This window comes from Zonotrichia leucophrys, chromosome 8 (genome assembly GCF_028769735.1).
Source record: "Zonotrichia leucophrys gambelii isolate GWCS_2022_RI chromosome 8, RI_Zleu_2.0, whole genome shotgun sequence".
Taxonomy (NCBI): Eukaryota; Metazoa; Chordata; class Aves; order Passeriformes; family Passerellidae; genus Zonotrichia; species Zonotrichia leucophrys.
In genome coordinates this window covers 2,741,316-2,761,742 of record NC_088178.1, presented here as the reverse complement: position 1 = coordinate 2,761,742, position 20,427 = coordinate 2,741,316, and the positions used below count along the sequence as shown (strand labels likewise).

The window sequence follows — 20,427 nt, the reverse complement described above, 5'->3', positions numbered from 1 at the left end:
TGCCCCTTCCCCACATCGCTGTGGGTTTTGGCACAGTGACCAGCCCCACAGTCAGCTCGGAGCTGTGCTCTGTCTGAGATGCAGAGCCCTGCTGCTGCTGGGAGCAGCTCCGCATTCCTGGTTTGACAGCGCCACCTCGTGAGGTGGCCCCGCTGCTGGGGACACTGTGGGACGCTGTCCTGCCCCCAGGTCTGGCACAGAGACCAGAGCAGCATCAAACACCCACCTGCGGAGCAGATTCCGCCCCCTGCCAGGGGAACAGCTCCCTCCTGCTGCAGGATGGGGCTCCTTCTTTTTCTCCTCCTTCTCCTCTTCCAGCTGCAGGGTGTCCAAGGGTGGGTCTGAGCCCCAGATCTGGTGAAGAAAGACAGCAGATAAGAAATGTTGGTCTGTTTGGGGCAAACACAGAGGGGTTTCCTGTGAAATTCCCATCCCGAGCTGAGCAGATGAACTGACAGTGACACCCAGCACTGAGGTGCCACCAGGAACCTCCTCTGAAGGCAAGAAATTTGTCCCAGCAGGGAGAGGGGAAAATTTTTGTGGCATTTATATTCTCTGAAAAAATTCTTTTGTTTAAGATTTTTCTCTTGAGAAGCTAAGAAGCTTAAAAAAAAATAATTCTTATCTCATTTGCTTCTCCTGTGTTATGTTCATGTGTTTGAAAATTGTTTAGTCACAAATGATTATTTCTTTAGTCTCGAGTGTGAGTTGTTTTAATTCATTAGCCAATCAGGGCCAAGTTGTGTCAAAACTCTAAAAAGAGTCATGAATTTTCATTATTATCTTTTTAGCCTTCAGTATCTTTTCTATATTCTTTAGTTTAGTATAGTATTCTTTATTATAATATAGTATCATAAAGTAATAAATTAACCTTCTAAAAAGATAGAATAAAATGCATAATTCCTGCCTTTGTTGGAGCAGTTTCCCACCAAATCCAATGGGGTTTCATTTCAGGACTGCCCGAGTGTGCCTGCAGGGCTGGAGATTTAAAAAGTGACATTTCACAGCATCAGAGGAGGGGCAAGGTCACAAGGCACCACCTGGTCCAACACCTCAGCACAAGCAGGGTCCCCTGAGCCCAGTACTGAGGATTGTGCCCAGATGATTCTCAAATAGCTCCACTAAGGGAGGCTCCACAACCTCTCAGAGCAACCTGTTCCAGTGCTCAGTTACCATCACGGTGAAGAAACTTTTCCTCATGTTCAGATGGGAATTCCTCTGTTCCTGTTTCTCTCATCCCATTTCATGGGACCACCAAGAGCAGCCTGGCTTCCACCCTCTGCACATCCCCTCTGCAGGCCCATAGAGACGCTGATCAGATCCTCTCTCAGTGCTCTCCTCTGCAGGATAAGCAGGCCTGGAGGGAGCTGCAGCCCCCCAGGAGTCACCCAAAGGAGTGTGTCACAATCAGGGTGGCACTTCGGAACCCAGCACCGGAACACTGCACCATCACGATGACTCCTGGTGAGTTCCCCTTTGCTGGGGGCTTCAGCCCCTCTAAACACAGCCCAAAAGGGGGAAAAATGGGGGGAAAAAAGCTGTATGAAGCTTGGAAATATAGGTCCTCCCTGTAAAACCACTGTGCCTTGATGGAAGAGGGCATTTCCAGGGGCACCCACCCACCAGCAGGCTGATGCCAGCACACCTTCCTGCATCCACATCTTCCAGAAATGAATAAAACTTCACAGGGTGGCAGGAGGTGTTGGCCACTGACACTTGCACTGAGTCCTGGGTGGATGAGCTGTGTTATGCCCAGTGTCTGGGTAAGGCAGAGGAGCACACCTCCCTTCTCCTGCCCTCTGGATGCCACCACATTTGTGCCCAGCCTCTGTGAACCTTTGCTGGTTGGGAGGCTGCCATTCACACTCCCCAGCTCCTGCATGCTCTGAACCTGGTGCTTTCCAAACAGCCTGTGCCACCCATCCAAAAACAATTTCACACACTGTCCCAGCTCCAAATCCTCCCCCTGCACACAGGACAAGCTTGTACCACACATCCCCTAAAGCTGATTTTCCCCCAAAACTCCACCTCTGGCTCACAGCTGGCCACACAAAGCCCAGGTAACTCTCTCTTTTCCCCCTGTAGCATCCATAGCTTCCACGGACATGGGGCTGCTGCTGCAAGATGATGTTTTTGTTGACTTTTTCAACATCTTTCTGAGCCTTCCTGTAAGTCCACCCTGCACCATCAAACCTGGAGCCTTTCAGAGCTCTCCTCAGGTGAACTTTCTGTGGCATTTTAGAGGCTGCAGGAAAATTGGGGGTTCACCACATTCAGGCTGGAAAATGAGGGAAATCTGAGGATCTCAGCTTGGAGATAAAGGGTCTAAAAGGGAATTTGTTGCCCTTCTGTGTAGTGGGAACTAACTAGAACTCTGGGTTCCTCTGCCATCTCTTTCAGCTCTCCCTTTGTGTTTTAATGCAGATTTTTGGGCAGACACCCCTTTACATCAGTGGCATGGGCCGGTGGTGCCTGTGGCCAGAGCTGCCGAGCCACCTGGTGAGAACTTGTTAGAAGGGAGGAGCGGGAGGAAGGGCACAGGGCAGGGGCGGGAAGGAGCCGCTTTGGCACTGCCAGGGCCCCTCTCTGGCTCTCTGTTCGTGCAGCTGCGAGCGATCATTTCAACCCCGGCCGTCGTTTCGCTGTAAAGCCCTGGGCGGAGCACGATCCATTTAAAGTCCTGCTGCAGTTTATGGGGTCTAGCCATAAACACCGAGCGCATGTGTGGCGGCACAGAAGGACACAAACATCATTCCCTTGTCCCGGATTCCTCCTGAATCCCGGATTCCTCCTGAATTCAACAGGAGCCAGGGTGGCTCAGCCCTCCCTCCCCACTCGTGCCCGTTCCCCACAGCCCTTGCAGCGCTCAGATCCCAAAGCAAACAGGAACCCCCGCTCCTCTGGAAGCCCCCGGGGAGCTGCCATGCCTGGGCTCTGTGAGGAGGAGGAAGGAAGCCCTGCAGGAGCTCGTTTTGGGCACGGGCAGCGGCTGAAACTCGAGTATCCCCCTTGTGCCTAGCACCACCATCGCCATAAAGCAACAGGGCTCCTTCCCCACCTCCTTTCCCCGTAGCAGGGACCTGTTACTCACCCTAAAAGCCAGGCAGGATCCGGCTCCTTGCTCGCAGCTAATCCTCTCCTTGGGCAGCGCAGGATGCCAGTCCCGCGGCTTTGCTGGCTTGGTTGGAAAAGCAGCGTCTGCCTCACTTCTGCAAATCCAGCCTGTGCCTGCACCTCGTCCTCTGCCAGAGGCTGCTGGCTTTCATTCGCTCGGGGGAAGCAGGTGAGTCATCGCGGCACGGGGGAAACCGGAGCCGCTGCTCCTCTCGCTGCGGGGCTGGCGCTGCCAGTGCCTGCCCACTGGGTCGTGCCTCTGCTCCGGGCTGGGAAGGCGTTGCACATCCCATTTTTAGGATTTACATCCCATTTTGCAGGGATTTACCCCACCGCGCTAAGTACATGCCTAGCAGGGTTTACCGAGGAGTCCAGGGGTGGAGAGCATCCTGGGTTTGCTGCTGAGCAGGGATGCTTTGGGAAGACAGGCTATGATCTCTCTTACTGGCCACAACTCGGGATTTTGCTCACTTTGCCCCTAAAATGAGCCTTCTCAGTCCAGCTCCTCAGCCTGCATGTCAACTGCTACTGGAAAGAAAGCTGTGGCAGCAGGAGTACTGATTCTCATTTCAGAAAAACAAGCAGTTCACTAAGGCTTTTCCTGAATATATTGCTGCTGCTTCTCCAGTCGGGTTGAAACTCAAATTTGGAGGAAATTGAGGGCAAGCCCCCGACTCAGGACAGAAAAGATGGGCATTTGCAAGGAAGGGAGGCACAACAGCAGGACTAACTGTCCCAGACAGGAGCGAGTTATCCTTGCAAACACCCCGTGTGCATCCTGCAGCCTGCCTGAAACTCCCACTTCAGGGTGATTTGCTGGTCTCCCTCCAGCAGCCTCTTCCAGGGTGGGAGCTGGAGAGTTTCCTTGGGATCTGGCAGGCAGGCCCTGATGCCATCTGTGCTGTGTGTCCCACAGCAGAGCTGCTGAACTGGCAGAGTGCTGACCAGTGGCTGCTGGAGAGGTGCATCAGCGGGAGCCAGGGCATGCGGCACCTCTGCGCCTTCCTCCGGGGAACTGCAGGTGGGCACGGGATGCTCCACAGCCCCCTCCCTGCCAGCCAGGGCCACCTGCCTGCCAGGAGGCTGGCACAGAGCTGGGGGCATGGGTAAGATGCCAGAGAAAGCTTTGGAAGGTGGGCCAGCAGCAGAGATGGGAGGGAGATGCACAACCGTGGCTTTGCTGAGCTCTGTTCCCCTCGGTTCTTCTTCATCCAACCTTGGGGCTTCCAGGGGCTCCTCCTTTTTTTTTTATGAAAAATCTTTTCTTTAAGATTTTTCTTCTTGAGAAGCTGAGAGGTTTTAGGGACAAAATGTAAACAATGATTATTTGTTGCTGTGGAATGCAACAGGTGGATCTGCGATTGGTCTTATGTAGTTGTTTTCAATTAATGGCCAATCACAGTGAGCTGGCTCAGACTCTTTGAGCCACAAGTTTTTTGTTGGTATTTTTTCTATTTTTAGCTAGCTTTCTGATGAATTTTTTTTCTTTTAGTATAGTTTTAATATAATATATATGATAAAATAATAAATCAAGCCTTCTGAAACATGGAGTCAGATCCTCATCTCTTCCCTCATCCTGGGACCCCTGTGAACACCGTCACACCTCCCAACTCCCATCCCTTGTCTGATCTGTAGGGGAAGAACTGATGGACTTCTGGCTCATCACTGAGAGGCTCCTGGGTCTGGATGAGTCGGATGGGAGTCAGAGGGAGCTGTTCTTGTCCCTGGAGCACAGGCTGAGAGCCACTCATCTGCGTGAAGGCTCCAGCGTCCTCACCTTCTGCACCACCATCATGGGTAAGAGACATGGGAGTTGGGATGAGCACCACCCTTCCAGAGAAGGGATCTTTCCTGGCTGCCCCCAGGGGGATGGGATGCCATCCTCTCCCTGGGGAACAGCCTGCATGGAGCCATCTCCCTGTTGTAATTCCCTGCATCCATCTCAGGGTCTCTTCCAAAAGCCAAGCACATCCAGTCCATCAGCACGAGGAGGGAGATCCTAAGCAAGATGCAGGAACAGGTCCTGTTCATGATTCAGAGTTACTGGCTCCCTAAATTCCTCGAGCACTGCAAGATGGGGATGGAGGAAGAGGAATTGTGCTGGCCTTTGCTGCAGGAATGTCAGAAACGTTTGTCACAGGCTGGCTGGCAGCCCCCAGGCCTTGCAGAGCCCGTCCCCACCATGCACATCAAAAGGAGCCAGGGTGTGCCAGGGCCCTACTGCAGCCAGAAGGCCAAAGCAGAGGTCTGGGCTATGGTCAAGGAAGGGAGAGACAGCCAAGAATTGAAAATGGCCACTTTTCAGGTGAAAGCAGAGAAGCAGCCAGGGCCAGCTGGGAGCAGGGAGGAATTGTGGCTGGATAAGAATGCTGTGGGATCAACTCCCCAGCAGTCACAGCATCCTGCCTTTGGAGGCAGAGGAAGAGCAGCATTTCCTGGCAGACCTCAGTCCAGTGCAAAGCAGGATCTACAAAACCTCTGTAAGGTGAAAATGCTCCCTGACCTGCTTCCCTCTGCATCCCTTGCCCGGCTGCCATCCCTGAAAAAGCCAATCAAGACCCTGGATTTCCTTCCCTGGGCCCTGAGTGCTGAGGCTTGTGCTGGAAGACCCTTCAGAGATTTCCTGCAGCATCAGAACAGACCCATGGAGACTCTTCTCCTGGACCTGTGGCACGACCTGGAGGAGTTTCTGCCCGTGGTTCTGGACTCCGGCAGAGAAAACAGCTTCTCCCTGCGCCATCTGATTGGGGAGAAGATCTGCAAGACCTACCTGGAGGACAGCAGCATTGAGAAGCTGCCCTTGGAGACCAGGACCCTCGTGAGTTTGTGGAACCGTCTGACATATGGAGAATTCTCCCCCTGGATATTCAGAGCCCAGAAGGAGATTTGCAAGGTACACAGGGTCAGGCTGGGAGGTACGGCTGGCATTGGCACCCCCATGGTGGTGTGAGGGCTCTGGGGGTGTTTAGGAAGTGAAGCATTTGGAAAATGAAGAGGAAAAGGGATTAGGAAAGGGAAGAACCTGCAGTCACCTTGCAGTGGACCAGGCCAGTGGAAAGGAGCTTCCTCACTGGTTGGGCTGAGCAGTCACTGAACATCTCTGGTGACCCTGGCTAGGTGCACATTCCAGGACCATCCTTCTGCACCCATCATGGTTCCAGCACAACCCCAGTAAAACCCATTTAGAACTCCAGCCCTTCTGGGCAGCCCCATGGACCAAGCTGGATGTGCAGGCGTGTCCTGGGCATGTCAGCAAGGTGTGACCCACCCGTGGCACCAGCACTGTCACCCTGCCTGAGGACAATCCCCCTTTGCTCCTCCTCAGGTGCTCTGTGGCCTCTATGAGGAATTTCTGGCTGCTGACGACAGGACATTCCTCCAGTTTATGGTAAGGGGGATGCACAGGGGCACCCTGGGAGGTGTGCAGGCTCCATTGGGGATGTGAAAAGGTGGAGAGGGAGTGAGGGACAGAGGGAGGAGAAGCCCAGCATTAGCTGCAGTGGTCTGGCATCCCACAGTCTCCCCAGCCAGTGCTGCCATAGGGTGACACAGCAGATCCTACCCTGCTCCAGCTGCCTGGAGCAATGATCCTCAGCTCTTCCAGCACAGCATCCCCTTCGGCAGCACTGCAGGCACAACCTGTGACAGCTCCCCTGGGACAAGCTGTGACCCTGCCTAAAAGCTGGGAGAAATGTAATTGCAGGCTTTTAGTGTAGGCATGGGTGAGCCCAGCATTTCTGGGAATTGATCTGCCCTTTTTTTCCTTGCCCACACTATTAATGTGTAATTATTCCTGCTATTAATGTGACTCATGTGCATGACACACATGAGATGACCCTGCCCCAGCACCAGTGCCTGGTCAGCACAGGGGGGAAGAGGCCATGCAGCCTTTTAGCCTATGACTCAACCACCCTCAAATTTTCCACTTCCTTTTTTTCCACCAAAAAGGATGATATACAAAATCAGAATCACACAAGCCCTCTTCCCAGACTATTATTCCTCCTGGCATTAGAAATCCCATAAAACCTCTCCAAATTCCAGCATTACACGCAGAAACCTCCTTGCAGGCAGAACCCCCTGAGCATCCCACCTGCACTGGTACCTGTGCAGGCAATTCTTCTCACTGCAGGTGGTGTTCTTCAAACCAACATTTTCCCAAAATGAAATGTAAAATCAGCAGCTGATCCCTGGGCATGTTAAGGAGAGGCTGCCAGGGCTTGGTGTCCTCAAAGACCTGGCTCCCAGAGCCTCAGCCAGGGAGAGCTGAGCATTTTGGAAAAGTCAGCAAAGTCAGCTGGCAGCTCCCAGCTGCTCTTAGTGGGGAGTTAATTATCTACCCAGGTTTTTTAAGCACCTCTTGTGGAGGAAATCTCCCCTGTGAGGCTGGAGCTGCTCTGGGAGAGCAATTAGCACTTCAGCAGGGTCGGGCTCTGCTCTCTGTGGGCACCATCCCCTGAGCCAAACTCCCCCTGGCACTGCTGCTCCACTGTCAGGGGAGCTGCTGCCAGCTTAGCAGGGTTATTTTTGGTGCCTGCTCTCAGCTCCCAGCCAGAAATCAGCCACTCTGCCCCTTAGGCTTGGCGAGCTGTGCAAACTGTTTGTCTTTGGGGAGAGGCGAAGCCTGCAGGAAGGTTTGGGGGAAGGAGGGAGGCACTCCCAGGGCACCAACTGGTGACAACAGCCAAGAAAACAGCACACGAGGCTGCCAGGCTGCAGGGGACACCTTCAGGGTTGTTTCCAGCACTCCTGAGGGGAAGTTGAGCCCTTCAGGAAAGCTGCAAGGCCGTGTCTGGCCTACCTCAGGCTGCCTGTACGCCCCAGCCAGCTTAAGCTGAGCTTTGTGCTCTCACAGATTCCTTCCAGACTGCTTAAAGCTCGAGCAGAGGTCTAAACCAGGCAGGTCTGGAGTCTGAGGTGCAGTAAAACATGTGGGTGATGCCTTGTGAAGGCTGAGCTGGAACAGACATTGGACAGAGCTAAAGAATAAAGCAGGGATTTATTAAAGGCCTCAATGAATCCACCTTGGGCAGCACAAGAGCCCAGCCAGGGCTGCACCCAAGATGAACCAAAATGGTCACAAAATGGACAACTGGTCATGAGGTCTCTCACTTTTATAAGTTCTGCTCCATTTGCACATTGGAGTTAATTGTCCAGTTACAGCTTTAGCCCATGCAGTCCCATCCTGCTTGTTTTTCTCTCTTCAGCCCACGTTGTTTGTGCTCTTGGGCTGAGATTTGCATCCTTTGTCCTTGGTGCCCAGCTGGAGCAGGAATTGTTTTGTCTCCCTATTCTGTGCAGAGAGCTCATATGAAGCCCAGACCCACACACTAAAGCAGCACAGAATCTGAAAAGCACAAAAGTTCAAACCTGAGGCATTCTGGGCCCAGTGATGGAGATGGGCAAGGTGCTCTGTGCCGTCACCCTGCCCTGTTCTCACCACAGGCTCCAGGCATGGAAGTCCCCATGGCCAAGGTGCCAGGCCGTGCTGCTGGCAGATGGGGACATTTCCACCTGTCCCAGAGGATGAACCAGGCCCTGCAGCTGAGCCAGGCCCTGCATGGCACGAGGAGCTTGGAGGAGGTCTCCTCCAAGCACTGGCAATTGCTTGCTGCTCGGGACCTGCAGAAAGGGGGCTCCATCCAGGCAGAGATGGAGCTGCTCCTGGGCAGCCATGGTAAGAGGGGGCTCTCCATCCCTGGCGGGGTTCATGTTGGCTAAAGCCAGTGAAACATGTTTTATGCTCTGGTGGTAGCCCTAAACAGGTGATGGACATCATGGGGTGGGTTGGTACAGTGGGTCTGGGAGCCTTCATTTGTAATTAAAGCTTTGGCAGCTTTTTATTTCCTGTCAAAATCAGTCAAAACTGTCCACTGGGATTTTAGACAAGGGCCAGATTCCCTCCTGCCAGTACCAGGGGCACCAAATGCCAAATCCCTGTATTGTCCTGGATCACCAGAGCAAATGAAAGCTGCAGCAAAGTGGCTGAAGCCCAAAGCCAGCAGTGGCTCCTGTCACCTTAGCTCCACATTTTGGCCTTCTGAGGATGCTGGGACTGCCCATGCTGGTGCCACTGGTGTAACCCTTCAGTTTTGTGCTGTCATGCAATCCTTTGGGAATGACACCAATTTTCTGAGCTGCACTGAGGGTGCAGCAGTCACCTGTATCATCCCTGTAGCCTGTGAGCCCTCAGTTTTACCCAAGAAATGCAGTGTTACAGGTAGATCATTGAGCAGGACACACAAGGGGACAGGAAAAGTGACAAAACCCAGCCCTCAGAGCCAGTGCTGAAGGGCTGTTGTAAGCAGTGGTAATGGACATGGGGTGTGTCCCCTCTCCTCTCTCTGCTGCAGAATCCCAGAGGATGATAGCAGATGAGCTGGCTGTGAGCAGCCCCAGCAGGGAAGAGGAGCTCCTGCAGCTCACGAAGGCAGCACTCGGTGAGTCCACGTGGGCTCCCACATATCCAGCACTCTTGGGGAACTCCTCCAGAAGGAAAGGCCTCTCCAGCCACCACAGGCTGTGCTCTGGGGCATTAACCCAGCCAGGGAGGGTGGCACTGGGGGATTTCTCTGAAGCAGATGCTGAGGAGGTCAGACCATGAGAGGTGAAGCATCAGTGATGATGTGAGAGATGGGGAGACTGTAAAGTGATCAAAGAATCCAATTTTATTGTCGACTACAAATGCTTATACACTGTTTTAGGAAGGCTTATAATGTTTTACTGCAATGATTGGGTTAAAAATCATATAAACAAACTTACACATTTTAAACCTCTCTTGCCTGCAGAAGTCTGATGTAATTTTCTTTTTCCAGTAAACTCGTCTGATTGAATCTTCCCGCAATCTTGATTTAATCCTCAAAGTTCTGTTTGCTCTTGCCAAGGCATCCTGTTATCAAATCTCTTAAGCTAACCAGGTCCAAAGTCCATCATCTGTCTTGTGTCCCAGTATCCCAGTAGTGAAGAGCTCCCTTGGTGTCTCCTGGGCCAGAGTCACCACAGAGACACCCCGTGGAGGCTCCAGGGTCCAGGTGTCACCTCTGGCTGTCCCCTGGGGAAGAGGCCAGCCCTGTTTCTGTCCCCACAGCTGTTGCATCTGAGAGGATTGCTCGAGAGAATGCTGCTGCTGCTGCAAGGAAGAGGGAAGCTAGAAAACGCAGGTCTGGCACCTCTCAGCACACAGCTTTGCTCCTCCCACTCTTTCAGGTGTTTCCCAGTGCTCCCCTGTAGTGCCAGTGCTCTCTGTTTGCTCATTTGAATCTCTTAGATGTAGGGTGGCCTGTGGGTTTAAACTGCAGAATTAGCAAGGAAAGGAGAAAAATTAACACTGCCCACCCCCAGCTCAGATTTACTCTTCACACCTTGTGCAAATCTTGTGCCCTTCATCCTCAATCAACCCCCAGAATGCCACCTGAGCAGTGCTTAGATTCCCAGAAAAATCACTTAAAACCACACTGAGGCCATACTTAAATCATACTTAAATCTCGTACTCGCATTTCACCTCCTGGGACTACTCCAGCACTGGGATATAAAGCAAATGGAAAAATGATGCTGAGCACCTGGGCTGAGCTGATTTCTTCAGCCCTGTTATGCAAATGCACCCTGCCCAACATCCATCCCACCCCAAGGGGCCAGACAACAACTGCTATAAATTAATTTTTCTATGGCCCATCAGCATTGGTATTCCAGACCCTCACCCCAAACCTACCAAATCATTCCTGGGCCTGCAGGCTGCTGGACTGGAGGAGGAAACACTGCAGATAAACAGGACAGACACTCCCACGTGCAAGAAGAGAGTGCAGGGGAGGGTACCTAGTGCCCTCTACCATTGTCCAACCTCCTCCAGGACCAGAAATCCAGTGGGACCCCAACCCCATGGCCATCCCCTATCAGCTGCTCCCCACCTTAGCCCCCCTTCCATCAAACCAGTGCCCTCCTCATGCCTCTGGCTGCCCTTGATGCTCTCTCTGCTCTCCCATCTGGCAGGCTGGAGGAGGAGGGTGAGGAGTATGAGGAGGATGAGGAAGATACGGATGAGGATGAAGAAGAGAAGGAAGGACCCTACTATCAGAAGAAGAAGAAGCAGAAACAGATGGAGAAGGAGAAAAAGTCAGGGAAGCAGAAAAAGACAGAGAAGCAGGAAAAGACAGGGAAGGAGAGAAGGACAGAGAAGGAGAAAAGGACAGAGAAGGAGAAAAAGACAGAGAAGGAGAAAAAACAGAAGCAGAGGAGGAAGGATCAGCAGCAGGAGCAGCAGCAGGATTTGTTGCCCTGGAACAAAAAGCCCAGGTCGAGGCGTCCTCGGTTTGTGCAGGATGGGACAGGGGACCTCAAGACACCGAGGATGGTGAGGAAAGACATTCCTGAGTGCTCCAGGCTGAGGGTGTTTGCCAGGCAAGGCAGAGAGGAGGTGCTGGGAGACAAGGGTTGCCACATAAATGGGGTGAGGGGATCAGACTTGGAGAGCTGCAGAAAGGCAGCAGGGAAAGGGTCCCTGAAATAGGGCTCTCCTTGAGCCAGGTCTCATGAGCTCTTGGAGATCTATTTCCCACCCAAGATAGCTCAGCTACCTTTTGAGGTGTAAAATCAGCAGGATGGCTTCTGTGGTAGTGTTGGAAACAACAACAAAAAAAAATTTAAAAAGGTAAAATAACAAGACTTTTTACAGAGAAAAAGCGAGCCAGATTCCAGAGGTTTTTGCTCCTGGTAAAACACCCCACAAAAGCCATTGGCTTCTTTGTTCTCTTCTTTTTCTAGTAAATTGCTCAGGTGGGACTTTTTGGCTCCTGTCCAACTGGCCATCCTTAAATTTGACTCCATATTCTTAGAAGGCTAATTTATTATTGTATTGTATTTATTATATTTATTATATTAAAGATTCTATACTAAAACTATACTAAAGAATAGAGAAAGGATACAGACAGAAGGCTTAACAAGATACTAATGGAAAACTTGTGACTCTCTGCAGAGCCTTGACACAGCTGGCTGTGATTTGTCATTAAGTTAAAACAATTCCCATGAAACCAGTCAAACTATGACCGGTTGGTAAACAATGTCCAAACCACATTCCAAAGCAGCAAAACACAGGAGAAGCGAATCAGATAATTATTGTTTTCATTTTTCTCTGAGGCTTCTCAGCTTCCCAGGAGAAGAAATCCTGGGCAAAGGGGATTTTTCCAGAAAATATGACGGTGACACTGGCTGATGCCACCTGTGCTGTGTCCCCACAGGCATGGGCCTGGGCTGCCATCCGGGAGCTTGTCAGGAGCTTCTGCAAGTTCAGGAGGGACATGAAGAATCAAACACGCTGCGCAGAGTTTCAGGATTTTCTCCGTCAGGAGCGAAGAAACAAGAGGGAAAGTATGTCCGGTGTCCCTCCACCCCTGCTCCTCCCTCCCCTGGGTTTAGGTAGAGAAGAAATTGGAGAAAACCTGTTCCTTACCTCCCACCACCGTCACTTAGTGCCCTGTTATGCTGTTGCATCTCTCTCAAGCAATGTTGTATATGCAAGTTTGCATCCCTGCCTGAAAAAAAAAGCCAAAAACAACCCAAACCAGGAAACAGTAAATGGAGCTAAGGTGAGACAGGCCAGAAAAACAAACAAAAGGAAATTGTTTTCTGGGTAACAGGGAGCTGGCCTGAACAGAAAGTTTATGCACAGGTTTGAGAGGAGGCAGGAAAAGCAACTAGAAAAGTAATCTACTAAACACACAGAAACCCCATAAGAGAATTTTGTATATGGGGGAAACAGATTTTTTCCCTTTCATCCTCACTCATTATCTGCTTGTGGGCTCTGTCAGGGCTAACAGCTAGACAGAGCAGCAGGCTTTACCAACAGGCCATTCCCTATGGAAACAGTGAACATAAACACTCTGTGGATGCAAAGAGGAGGAGGGAAGGAGATCACCAGGCCAGAGGGAAGGTGTAGCTCACAGGGGTAGAAAGGGCCGCAGGAAATTGCATGCAGCTAAGGGAAGCCCAGATAGGGTGAAGGAGCAAACCCAGTGCTGGGCAGCAGCACACAGCATCTCTTCCCCTGCCTCAGACTTGCCTGTCAAGGAGAAGAAGACCAAAGGTCCTGCCAAGAGTCCTGCCAAGAGCCCCCGCAAGGGCAAGGGCAAAGGCAAGGGCCAGCAGCAGCAGGTGACGCTGATCAAACGCCGCATGTTGGACAAACAGATCATCATCGTCAACTTCCTTGTGGATGACCTCCGCTTTTACCTGGAGATGGACAGGTAAGTTCTGCTTCCACCTTCTTCTAGGTGCTTGGGCACCTGGTGGTACAGAATCCCAGAATGGTCTGGGTTGGAAGGGAGCTTAAAGGTCATCTCGTTCCAGCTCCCTGCCTTGGGCAGGGATGTGTCCCTCTGGACAAGGTTGCTCAGAGCTCCATCCAACTTGGCCTTGGCACCAGCCTGCCTTGGCTCTGGCCCAAACCCATCTCTGATGGAGACGTCCAAAGCCCCAAAGCCTGCAGTCATCCCCTGGCTCAGGGTTCCTGTTTGAAATCCTTTTGCTTTGGAAGTCCCAAGCAATTCAGCATTTGGCTGCACCATTCTGGATGTCCCAGCTGTGGCGGCATTTCTTCCTTGACTTTGTCCATGTTCCCAACAAACCTCTCACCCCAATCCATGGCCCTGCAAACCTCTAAGCAGCCAATACCCCCACAACAGGCAAATCCCCATCTTTTAGTCCTCCTCTTTTCCCAAAAAGGGAGAACATCACCTGCCCCAGGTGAACCCTGTGACCACGAGGGCAGCAGAAGAGGGAGGTGGCTTTCCATACCTCCTGTGTCACTGCTCCATGGGATTGCTTTGAGGATTGAGCATTGAGGGTTGAGGATTGCTTTTCCTGGCCAAGCAAATACCAAATTGTCAGATTAGGCACTTTTCTGACCCAGAGATGGGGCAACTGAGAGGCATTTTAAAAACTGTTATTACATCTTCAGTCTCAAGTGAGGGGAAGACCATACAGATGTTATAATTCATGCTATCACAATCAGAAGCCAATTATTTGTTAATTACAATAAACTATAAGAATTTCTTGGCCTATCAGCTTTAGCCACACCATGCTGTAAATGCCTTAAAGCCAATCATCTAAAATTACCCCTTGTGGGTCCCACTACAATGCATCTTTCATAGTTCTATTTCTCTAAAGTACTTAGTATTTTTTGCAAAGCCAAAGGAATTTAAGAATTTTCTACAAATCCACTTCCCACACCAAATTAAGCAAGAACACAAGTGTCTAGCCTAGCAGTTAAGCAGCTCTTGTCTCAGAGCAAGACCCCACGTGCCTTTGCAGGTTTTCCAAGCTGGCTGATGGCATGGAAGATGCAGACCCCCAGAACACGGAGTCAGGAAACTACAGTTCCTTTCTCAAAAAGAAACTTGAGATCATCAGCAAACTTTTCCTGAACTCTGACATCCCCCCCAAGCTGAGGGTGAGACATCAGGACCTGCCCAGGATGGCTGCTCATTGCTCAAGGCCATGGCAGCACAGCTAGGAACCGTGGTGGGGAAAGAGGAAGAGGGTCTGGATCTGCTGGGGGGGATTTGGGGCGTGCTCTGGAGCTTGGGCCTTCCACATGGGCTGGGAGGGGTGGGAAGCAGTCCTCCAGCAGGCCCTGATAAATTGAAAACAGGCATGTGGATAAGGAGGGGGAAGATGGAGATGGTTCTCCAGCATTACCTGCTGGAGAAATGCCAGGCCTGGAGTGCCAGGATGGGGCTGCACATCCCCAATCCAATCCTTTCACTCCTCAGAGGCCACTGTCACCACCATCCCCTCCCACTGCACCCACCCCAGTAGCTCTGCCATCTCCCCTTTGGAAGGCACAATGGTTCCCACAGAAATCCAGGTGGGATCATGTCCTTGTGCTGGCATTCCAGGATGGAATTTGGGTCTGTGCTTAGAGACTGCTGAGGTGGGGTCAGGCAGAGAAACCTGGCCCCATCCGAGACATAAACTTCAAAGAATTTAGGGATTTTATAGGAGCTGAGGTTTTAATTAGAGATAAGCTTTACTGGAGTTAATCAAAATCAATGGGTAGGTCTTGATGAAGTTAAGAGTGAGTAGTTAACTGATTGCTTGTCAGCATAATGTTTGGTTAGCTGGGTTTATAATGAAGAATATAGAAACTGATAAATAGCTTTTAGGAACATAAGACAATTGTGGCCTCCTCTGTTCTGAAACCAATTGAAGATGGGGAATAGGAGTTCTACCAAGGGTTAATTTGTTATATTTGCACTGAAAAGGTGGAAAGGTCAGAATGAGGAAGACTTCATTTACTTCCTCATTTTGGGATCCCTCCCCATGAAAGGGACCACCAACTCATTTCAAGGAACAAACTACTCATGCTTAATAGCTTTTGAACTAATTACCATATGGAGTGGGGAATGGGATGTACCAAAGTCATGAACATGCATTTGTATTTTGGGTATTCAATACTTGTATAGATAAAAGGACTCTGTAATCACCTGTAAATTGAGGTGTGTATTTGGGACCTATCCCACAATAAACATCCACTTTCCAACTTTAAACTGTTAGAGAGTTTTTTTCTGTCACAATTGGACATTGGTACTAGATCAATATCCATATTTTTAATAAATCACATCAGGAGTGCTGCAAAGTGCTTTGCTCTCCTCTGTGCCCAGGTGAACATCTCTCAGAAAGAGAGGGATTTCATCTGGCGTTCATCCTCCAAGGGGCCGCTGACCCGGGCCATCTACCACAACGCCAAGGTCACCCTCTTCCCCATCCTGATGTTCTTCTGGAGAAGGTACCTGTCCATCCCCTCTCTGCCCAGGGGGAGGAGGCTCTGGGCATGCCACCCTGTACCTCCAGCCACTTCTTCCTCTGCCATCAGGGAGGTTCCCAGGGAGGAGTTCTGGGCATGGAGAGGGACATGGGATGCTCCCAGGGAGGTATTCTGGGTATGGAAAGGGACCAGGGAGGAGTTCTGGGCATGGAGAGGGATCAGGGAGGCTCCCAAGGAAGAGTTCTGGGCATGGAGAAGAACCAGGGATGCTCCCAGGGAGGAGTTCTGGCCATGGAGAGGGATCAGGGAGGTTCCCAAGGAGGAGTTTTGGCCATGGAGAGGGATCAGGGAGGTTTTCAGGGAGGAGTTCTGGGCATGGAGAAGAATCAGGGATACTCCCAGGGAGTAATTCTGGGCATGGAGAAGGACTTGGGATGCTCCCAGGGAAGAGTTCTGGGCATGGAAAGGGATCAGAGAGGCTCCCAGGGAGGAGTTCTGGCCATGGAGTGGGACCAGGGATGCTCCCAAGGGGAAGTTCTGGGCATGGAGAAGAATCAGGGATGCTCCCAGGGAAGAATTCTGGGCATGGAAAGGGTGACCAAGGGTGAGCTGAAAATGCAGACGAGAACCTCCCCGGGAGCTCAGCTGGAATTGTCTCCTTGGAGCTTCACTGCCCCCGCTGTTTCTCACACAGGTTCTGCACCTGGAAGGTGATGAGGACCTTTCAGGCCTACCAAGGGCTCAGCAGGTTTGGGACCCCTGAGGAGGAGGAGGAGGAGGAGGAGAACTCTGAGTTCCCTGATGAGGGGGACAGGAGCTCTCAGGAGCCCAAGGGAGGCAGGAGCTCCAAGGCCCAGCAGCAGGACAGGAGCTCCAAGGCCCAGCAGCAGGAGAGGAGCTCCAAGGCCCAACAGCAGGACAGGAGCTCCAAGGCCCAGCAGCAGGAGAGGAGCTCTCAGGAGCCCAAGGGAGGGAGGAGCTCCAAGGTCCAACAGGAGAAGAGCTCTCAGGAGCCCAAGGGAGGCAGGAGCTCCCGTGGCCGCAAGGAGGGCAAGGTTCCAGCCTCTGCACCTGCAAAAAGCCCCTCCAAAGCAGCCAAGAGCCCTGGCCCCAAGAAGCTGGAGGTCATTGCCTCTACTACACAACATGCTCCAGGTTTGTTCTTCCAGTGCAGAAACACCCAGTGCTGACATCTTTTAGGTTGACCCCCTCCTTCACACAGCTTTGAGGGTGTATGTGCTGCAGGCCTGCTGGGGAAATGGAATGGAATTTTTTTTTTTTCCCCCTGTCAAAATCAGTCAAAACTGTCCAGTGGGATTTTAGAAATTTTCTTTGGTGAATAGGGAAGTGAGCACAGAGACTTCCTGTGCAAAGAGCTGTTGCATAATTCCTATTTATTTCAATAGCCAAGTTAAAAATAGTCAGGCACACCCCCTGCAACAGAAATAAAAACCCCCAATCTTTTTGGGCTGCAAGTCAAATGCAGGGAGCAGGAAAAGGAGAACAACTGTGCAGCCAAACACCAGGCATTCCATGGAGGGTGCTTGGAATATCTGGAGTGGAGAATAAGCTCCATCAGGGTTTCAGGTGACATCTCCAGGGAAAGAAATGTTTTTTCCTTCCTCATCCCCTTGTTTAGTTTTGATACACTGAATAACTCTAAACTGGAAAACACAAAGTGATGCTGAGCGCTGTCAGTCTGCCTGACAGCCCTCTCCTTGGCTTGAATATTCATTTGGAAATTGTCTAATTGATTTTTGATTAAAGGGGAAACCAAAATAGGCACATACTAATCTTGCTTTGACGGATGAGTGGGCGTCAGCAAGCTGCTGCTCTGCTCCCCTGTCATTTATCACTGTCGAGTTCTGGCTAAAAAGCAGCAGAGTTCGAGGATTTGTATGGCTCCAGGCAGGTGTTTGAGCTCCTGCTCCCCAGCAGGGCTGAGGTGACACAGCCCTGTGCCCCAGGAATGCCAGGCCACGTCCATAGCTCCCACCACCTCACCCCCTGGCTATTCCCATGGAAAACATCCACTCTTCAGCTTGGGTCTTCAGCTTGGGTCTCCACCTTGTTACAGAGGTCTTCCAGGACCTTCTGAAAAGTCGTTGTTTTAATGCAAAAGTCACAAAAAAAAAACCAAAAAAAAAAAACTCCAGAAAAACCTCATGTATTACAGATGTATTCCAAGCTGGTGACAAGGCAGAAACCTTGTGTTACAGTGCAGTTATCCAGTGTTTGCCGGTTCTCCAGGGAGCAGAGAGAGTGACATTCAAACCGATTCAGATCAGAGATAGGGAGTCGTTTTTTACACTAGAGGGTGGTAAAACACTGGTTTAGGTTGTCCAGAGAAGCTGTGGCAGCCCCATCCCTGGGAATATTCAGGATCAGGTTGGATGAGGCTCTGAACAACCTGATCTAGTGGGAGGTGTTGGGGGCTGCACAAGATGGCCTTGAAAAGTCCCTTCCAACACAAATTATTCTGTGTTTAAATCAGTGCAAGGCTTGGGGCAGTGCCAAGCAGCACAGCCCATGTTTAACCACAGCCACAGGGTGACTGCACTGGACACACAGAAAAGACTCTGATCCCTCCAGGATGGACATTAATCCCACAGGGACAACACTCCCCAAGCCACCTCTCCTTGCTGCATATCACAGGGATGAGTGAGACTTGGGGTCAGAAAAAACAGGAACATTTTTAACAGCAGCCAGGCAGGAAAAAACCCCTCAGCTTGCCTGGCATGTAGGGGACAAGATGTGTGACCCAAAATAGCTGCTGTGTCTGACTGTGCTGATGTCCAGACACTTTTCTGCATATTATGCTTCCACCAATGATCTTTCTTTAAGGGTCTTGGTTTTCTAACCTTTAGGTAAAAATTTTACCTTTAGGTAAAACTTTACCTTCAGGTAAAAACATTACCTTTAGATAAAAACTTGCTTTTGAGCTGTCATTAAAAAAAATTAAAATTGCTTTTGTTGCCTTTTAAAAAGCACTGAAATTGCTGGGGAAAACACCTGTAAATGCAGAAAAAACCTCCTCTCCTCTTATTTTGAGGGTTGTGCAGACGTGGATTGAGCAGGGCTGGGTGGTGACAGGCAATGACCCATCTGCCATCACCAACATCACTGTCCTCAGGGCACTCCTGGGACAAGCTTCCCAGGCAGGCACAAAGCCTGGCACACCTTTCTTTTTGTAGAAAAATTCTTTTTCCACTTTGTTTTCTCAGTCATCCACGGATGTGGTTCAGAATGCTTCAGCTTGGCAGCTGAAAAATGCACAAGCTGAATTAGTAAACAGTGTCCAAAGAAAATTTGAGGACAAGCCTCCTAATGAGCCTGTATTTAAAAGAAAAAAATTAAAAATATTATTTTTTAAATTATATTTTTAAAATAATTTAAAATCTCCCATTTCTGCCACAGAGCCAGGGTGGGACATGTCACCCCCAAATTGTTTCAATGTCAAGTCCTTGCTCAGCCATCCTTCCTCGTGCTCTGGGTAACCTCAAATAATTTGAGGGGGACACCAGTGCTGTCCCCCCTCTTTTGCCACCAGAGCACTGCATGTTTCTCCCCTCACCAGGTAAAAAGGCTCTCCTTTCCTACAACATGTCAGATGGCCTTGGGCTCCTGCTACCACGGCCCCCAAAGAAAACTGAGCCTCCAGAGGAGCAAAAAGGTGAGGAAGCACTGAATGGAGCACTGAATGGAGCCCTCCTGCTCCTGAGGGCTGTGGGGATGGCAGCTGGGCTGGAGGGCTCCCTGCAGCAGCCCTGGTGAGAACTCTGTGCTGTTCTTTCCCTCAGCTGCAGACGCCAGTGGGGAGAAGAGGCCCTCGCTCACTGAGCCCGCCCTGCAGGCTGGGTAGGTGCTCCCAGGGGTGCTCTCCTCCTCCAGAGCCCAGCAGCACAGCCTGTGCTTCCCTTGAATCACAGGGGATGGTGCAGGATGCTGGGCAGCCCCACCAGCTCGAGAAACAGCCACAGAAACTCCCAGATGCTGCACAGAGTCTCTGTGCCCAGAACTCCTCCCTGGGAAAGCATTCCCTGAATTCCCTCTCCATGCCCAGCCAGAACTCTCTTCCCTGGAGCATCCCTAGATCCTTCTTCCCCATGCCCAAAATTACTCCCTGGGAGATCCCTGAATTCTTCTCCATGCCCAGAACTCCTCCCTGGGAGCATCCCTGATCCCCCTCCATGCCAAAACTCCTCCTTGGGAGCATCCCCGATCCTTCTCCATGCCCAGAACTCCTCCTTGGGAGCATCCCTGGTCCCTTTCCATGCCCAGAACTCCTCCCTGCGAGCATCCCTGATGCTCCCCTATGCCCAGAACTCCTCCTTAGGAACATCCCTATTCCCTTTCCATGCCCAGAATTCTTCCCTGGGAGCAACCCTGATCCCTCTCCATGCCCAAAACTCCACCCTGGGAACCTTCCTGATCCCTCTCCATCCCCAGAACTCTCCCTGCGCACACACAGGGCCCCGTGCTGCTCCCTGATCACCCTCACCTGCCTTCAGCACCAGCAGCCACTGATGCAGCATCTCTCCCTTCCCTGTAGGCCCTAA

The 20,427-nt window shown here is 51.2% G+C and overlaps 2 protein-coding genes across 3 annotated transcripts in view; one reads left to right on the top strand and one right to left on the bottom strand.

Annotated features, from left to right (window-relative positions):
* The window catches only part of GLUL (glutamate-ammonia ligase), a 17,457-nt gene extending 14,111 nt beyond the window's left edge, over positions 1–3,346 (bottom strand). Inside the window, exons 1-2 of one of the 2 annotated variants that reach the window (XM_064719285.1) lie at positions 3,092–3,346; positions 227–354 (exon numbers count right to left, since the gene is read on the bottom strand). The gene's annotated coding sequence lies outside the window, so the exon portion shown is untranslated. The remainder of the gene's footprint in view (positions 1–226; positions 355–3,091) is intronic. The other variant, XM_064719286.1, reaches the window with a different exon arrangement.
* Positions 1–20,427, top strand: part of RGSL1 (regulator of G protein signaling like 1) — a 23,404-nt gene extending 2,977 nt beyond the window's left edge. The window contains exons 2-21 of the mRNA XM_064720111.1: positions 1,562–1,627; positions 2,085–2,168; positions 2,425–2,499; positions 3,154–3,283; positions 4,031–4,135; positions 4,750–4,911; positions 5,061–6,007; positions 6,440–6,502; positions 8,557–8,788; positions 9,465–9,551; positions 10,103–10,271; positions 11,098–11,458; positions 12,342–12,471; positions 12,998–13,346; positions 14,413–14,551; positions 15,765–15,889; positions 16,563–17,023; positions 19,446–19,541; positions 19,669–19,726; positions 20,421–20,427. Coding sequence (XP_064576181.1) covers positions 1,562–1,627; positions 2,085–2,168; positions 2,425–2,499; positions 3,154–3,283; positions 4,031–4,135; positions 4,750–4,911; positions 5,061–6,007; positions 6,440–6,502; positions 8,557–8,788; positions 9,465–9,551; positions 10,103–10,271; positions 11,098–11,458; positions 12,342–12,471; positions 12,998–13,346; positions 14,413–14,551; positions 15,765–15,889; positions 16,563–17,023; positions 19,446–19,541; positions 19,669–19,726; positions 20,421–20,427 — 3,846 coding nt within the window. The remainder of the gene's footprint in view (positions 1–1,561; positions 1,628–2,084; positions 2,169–2,424; positions 2,500–3,153; positions 3,284–4,030; positions 4,136–4,749; positions 4,912–5,060; positions 6,008–6,439; positions 6,503–8,556; positions 8,789–9,464; positions 9,552–10,102; positions 10,272–11,097; positions 11,459–12,341; positions 12,472–12,997; positions 13,347–14,412; positions 14,552–15,764; positions 15,890–16,562; positions 17,024–19,445; positions 19,542–19,668; positions 19,727–20,420) is intronic.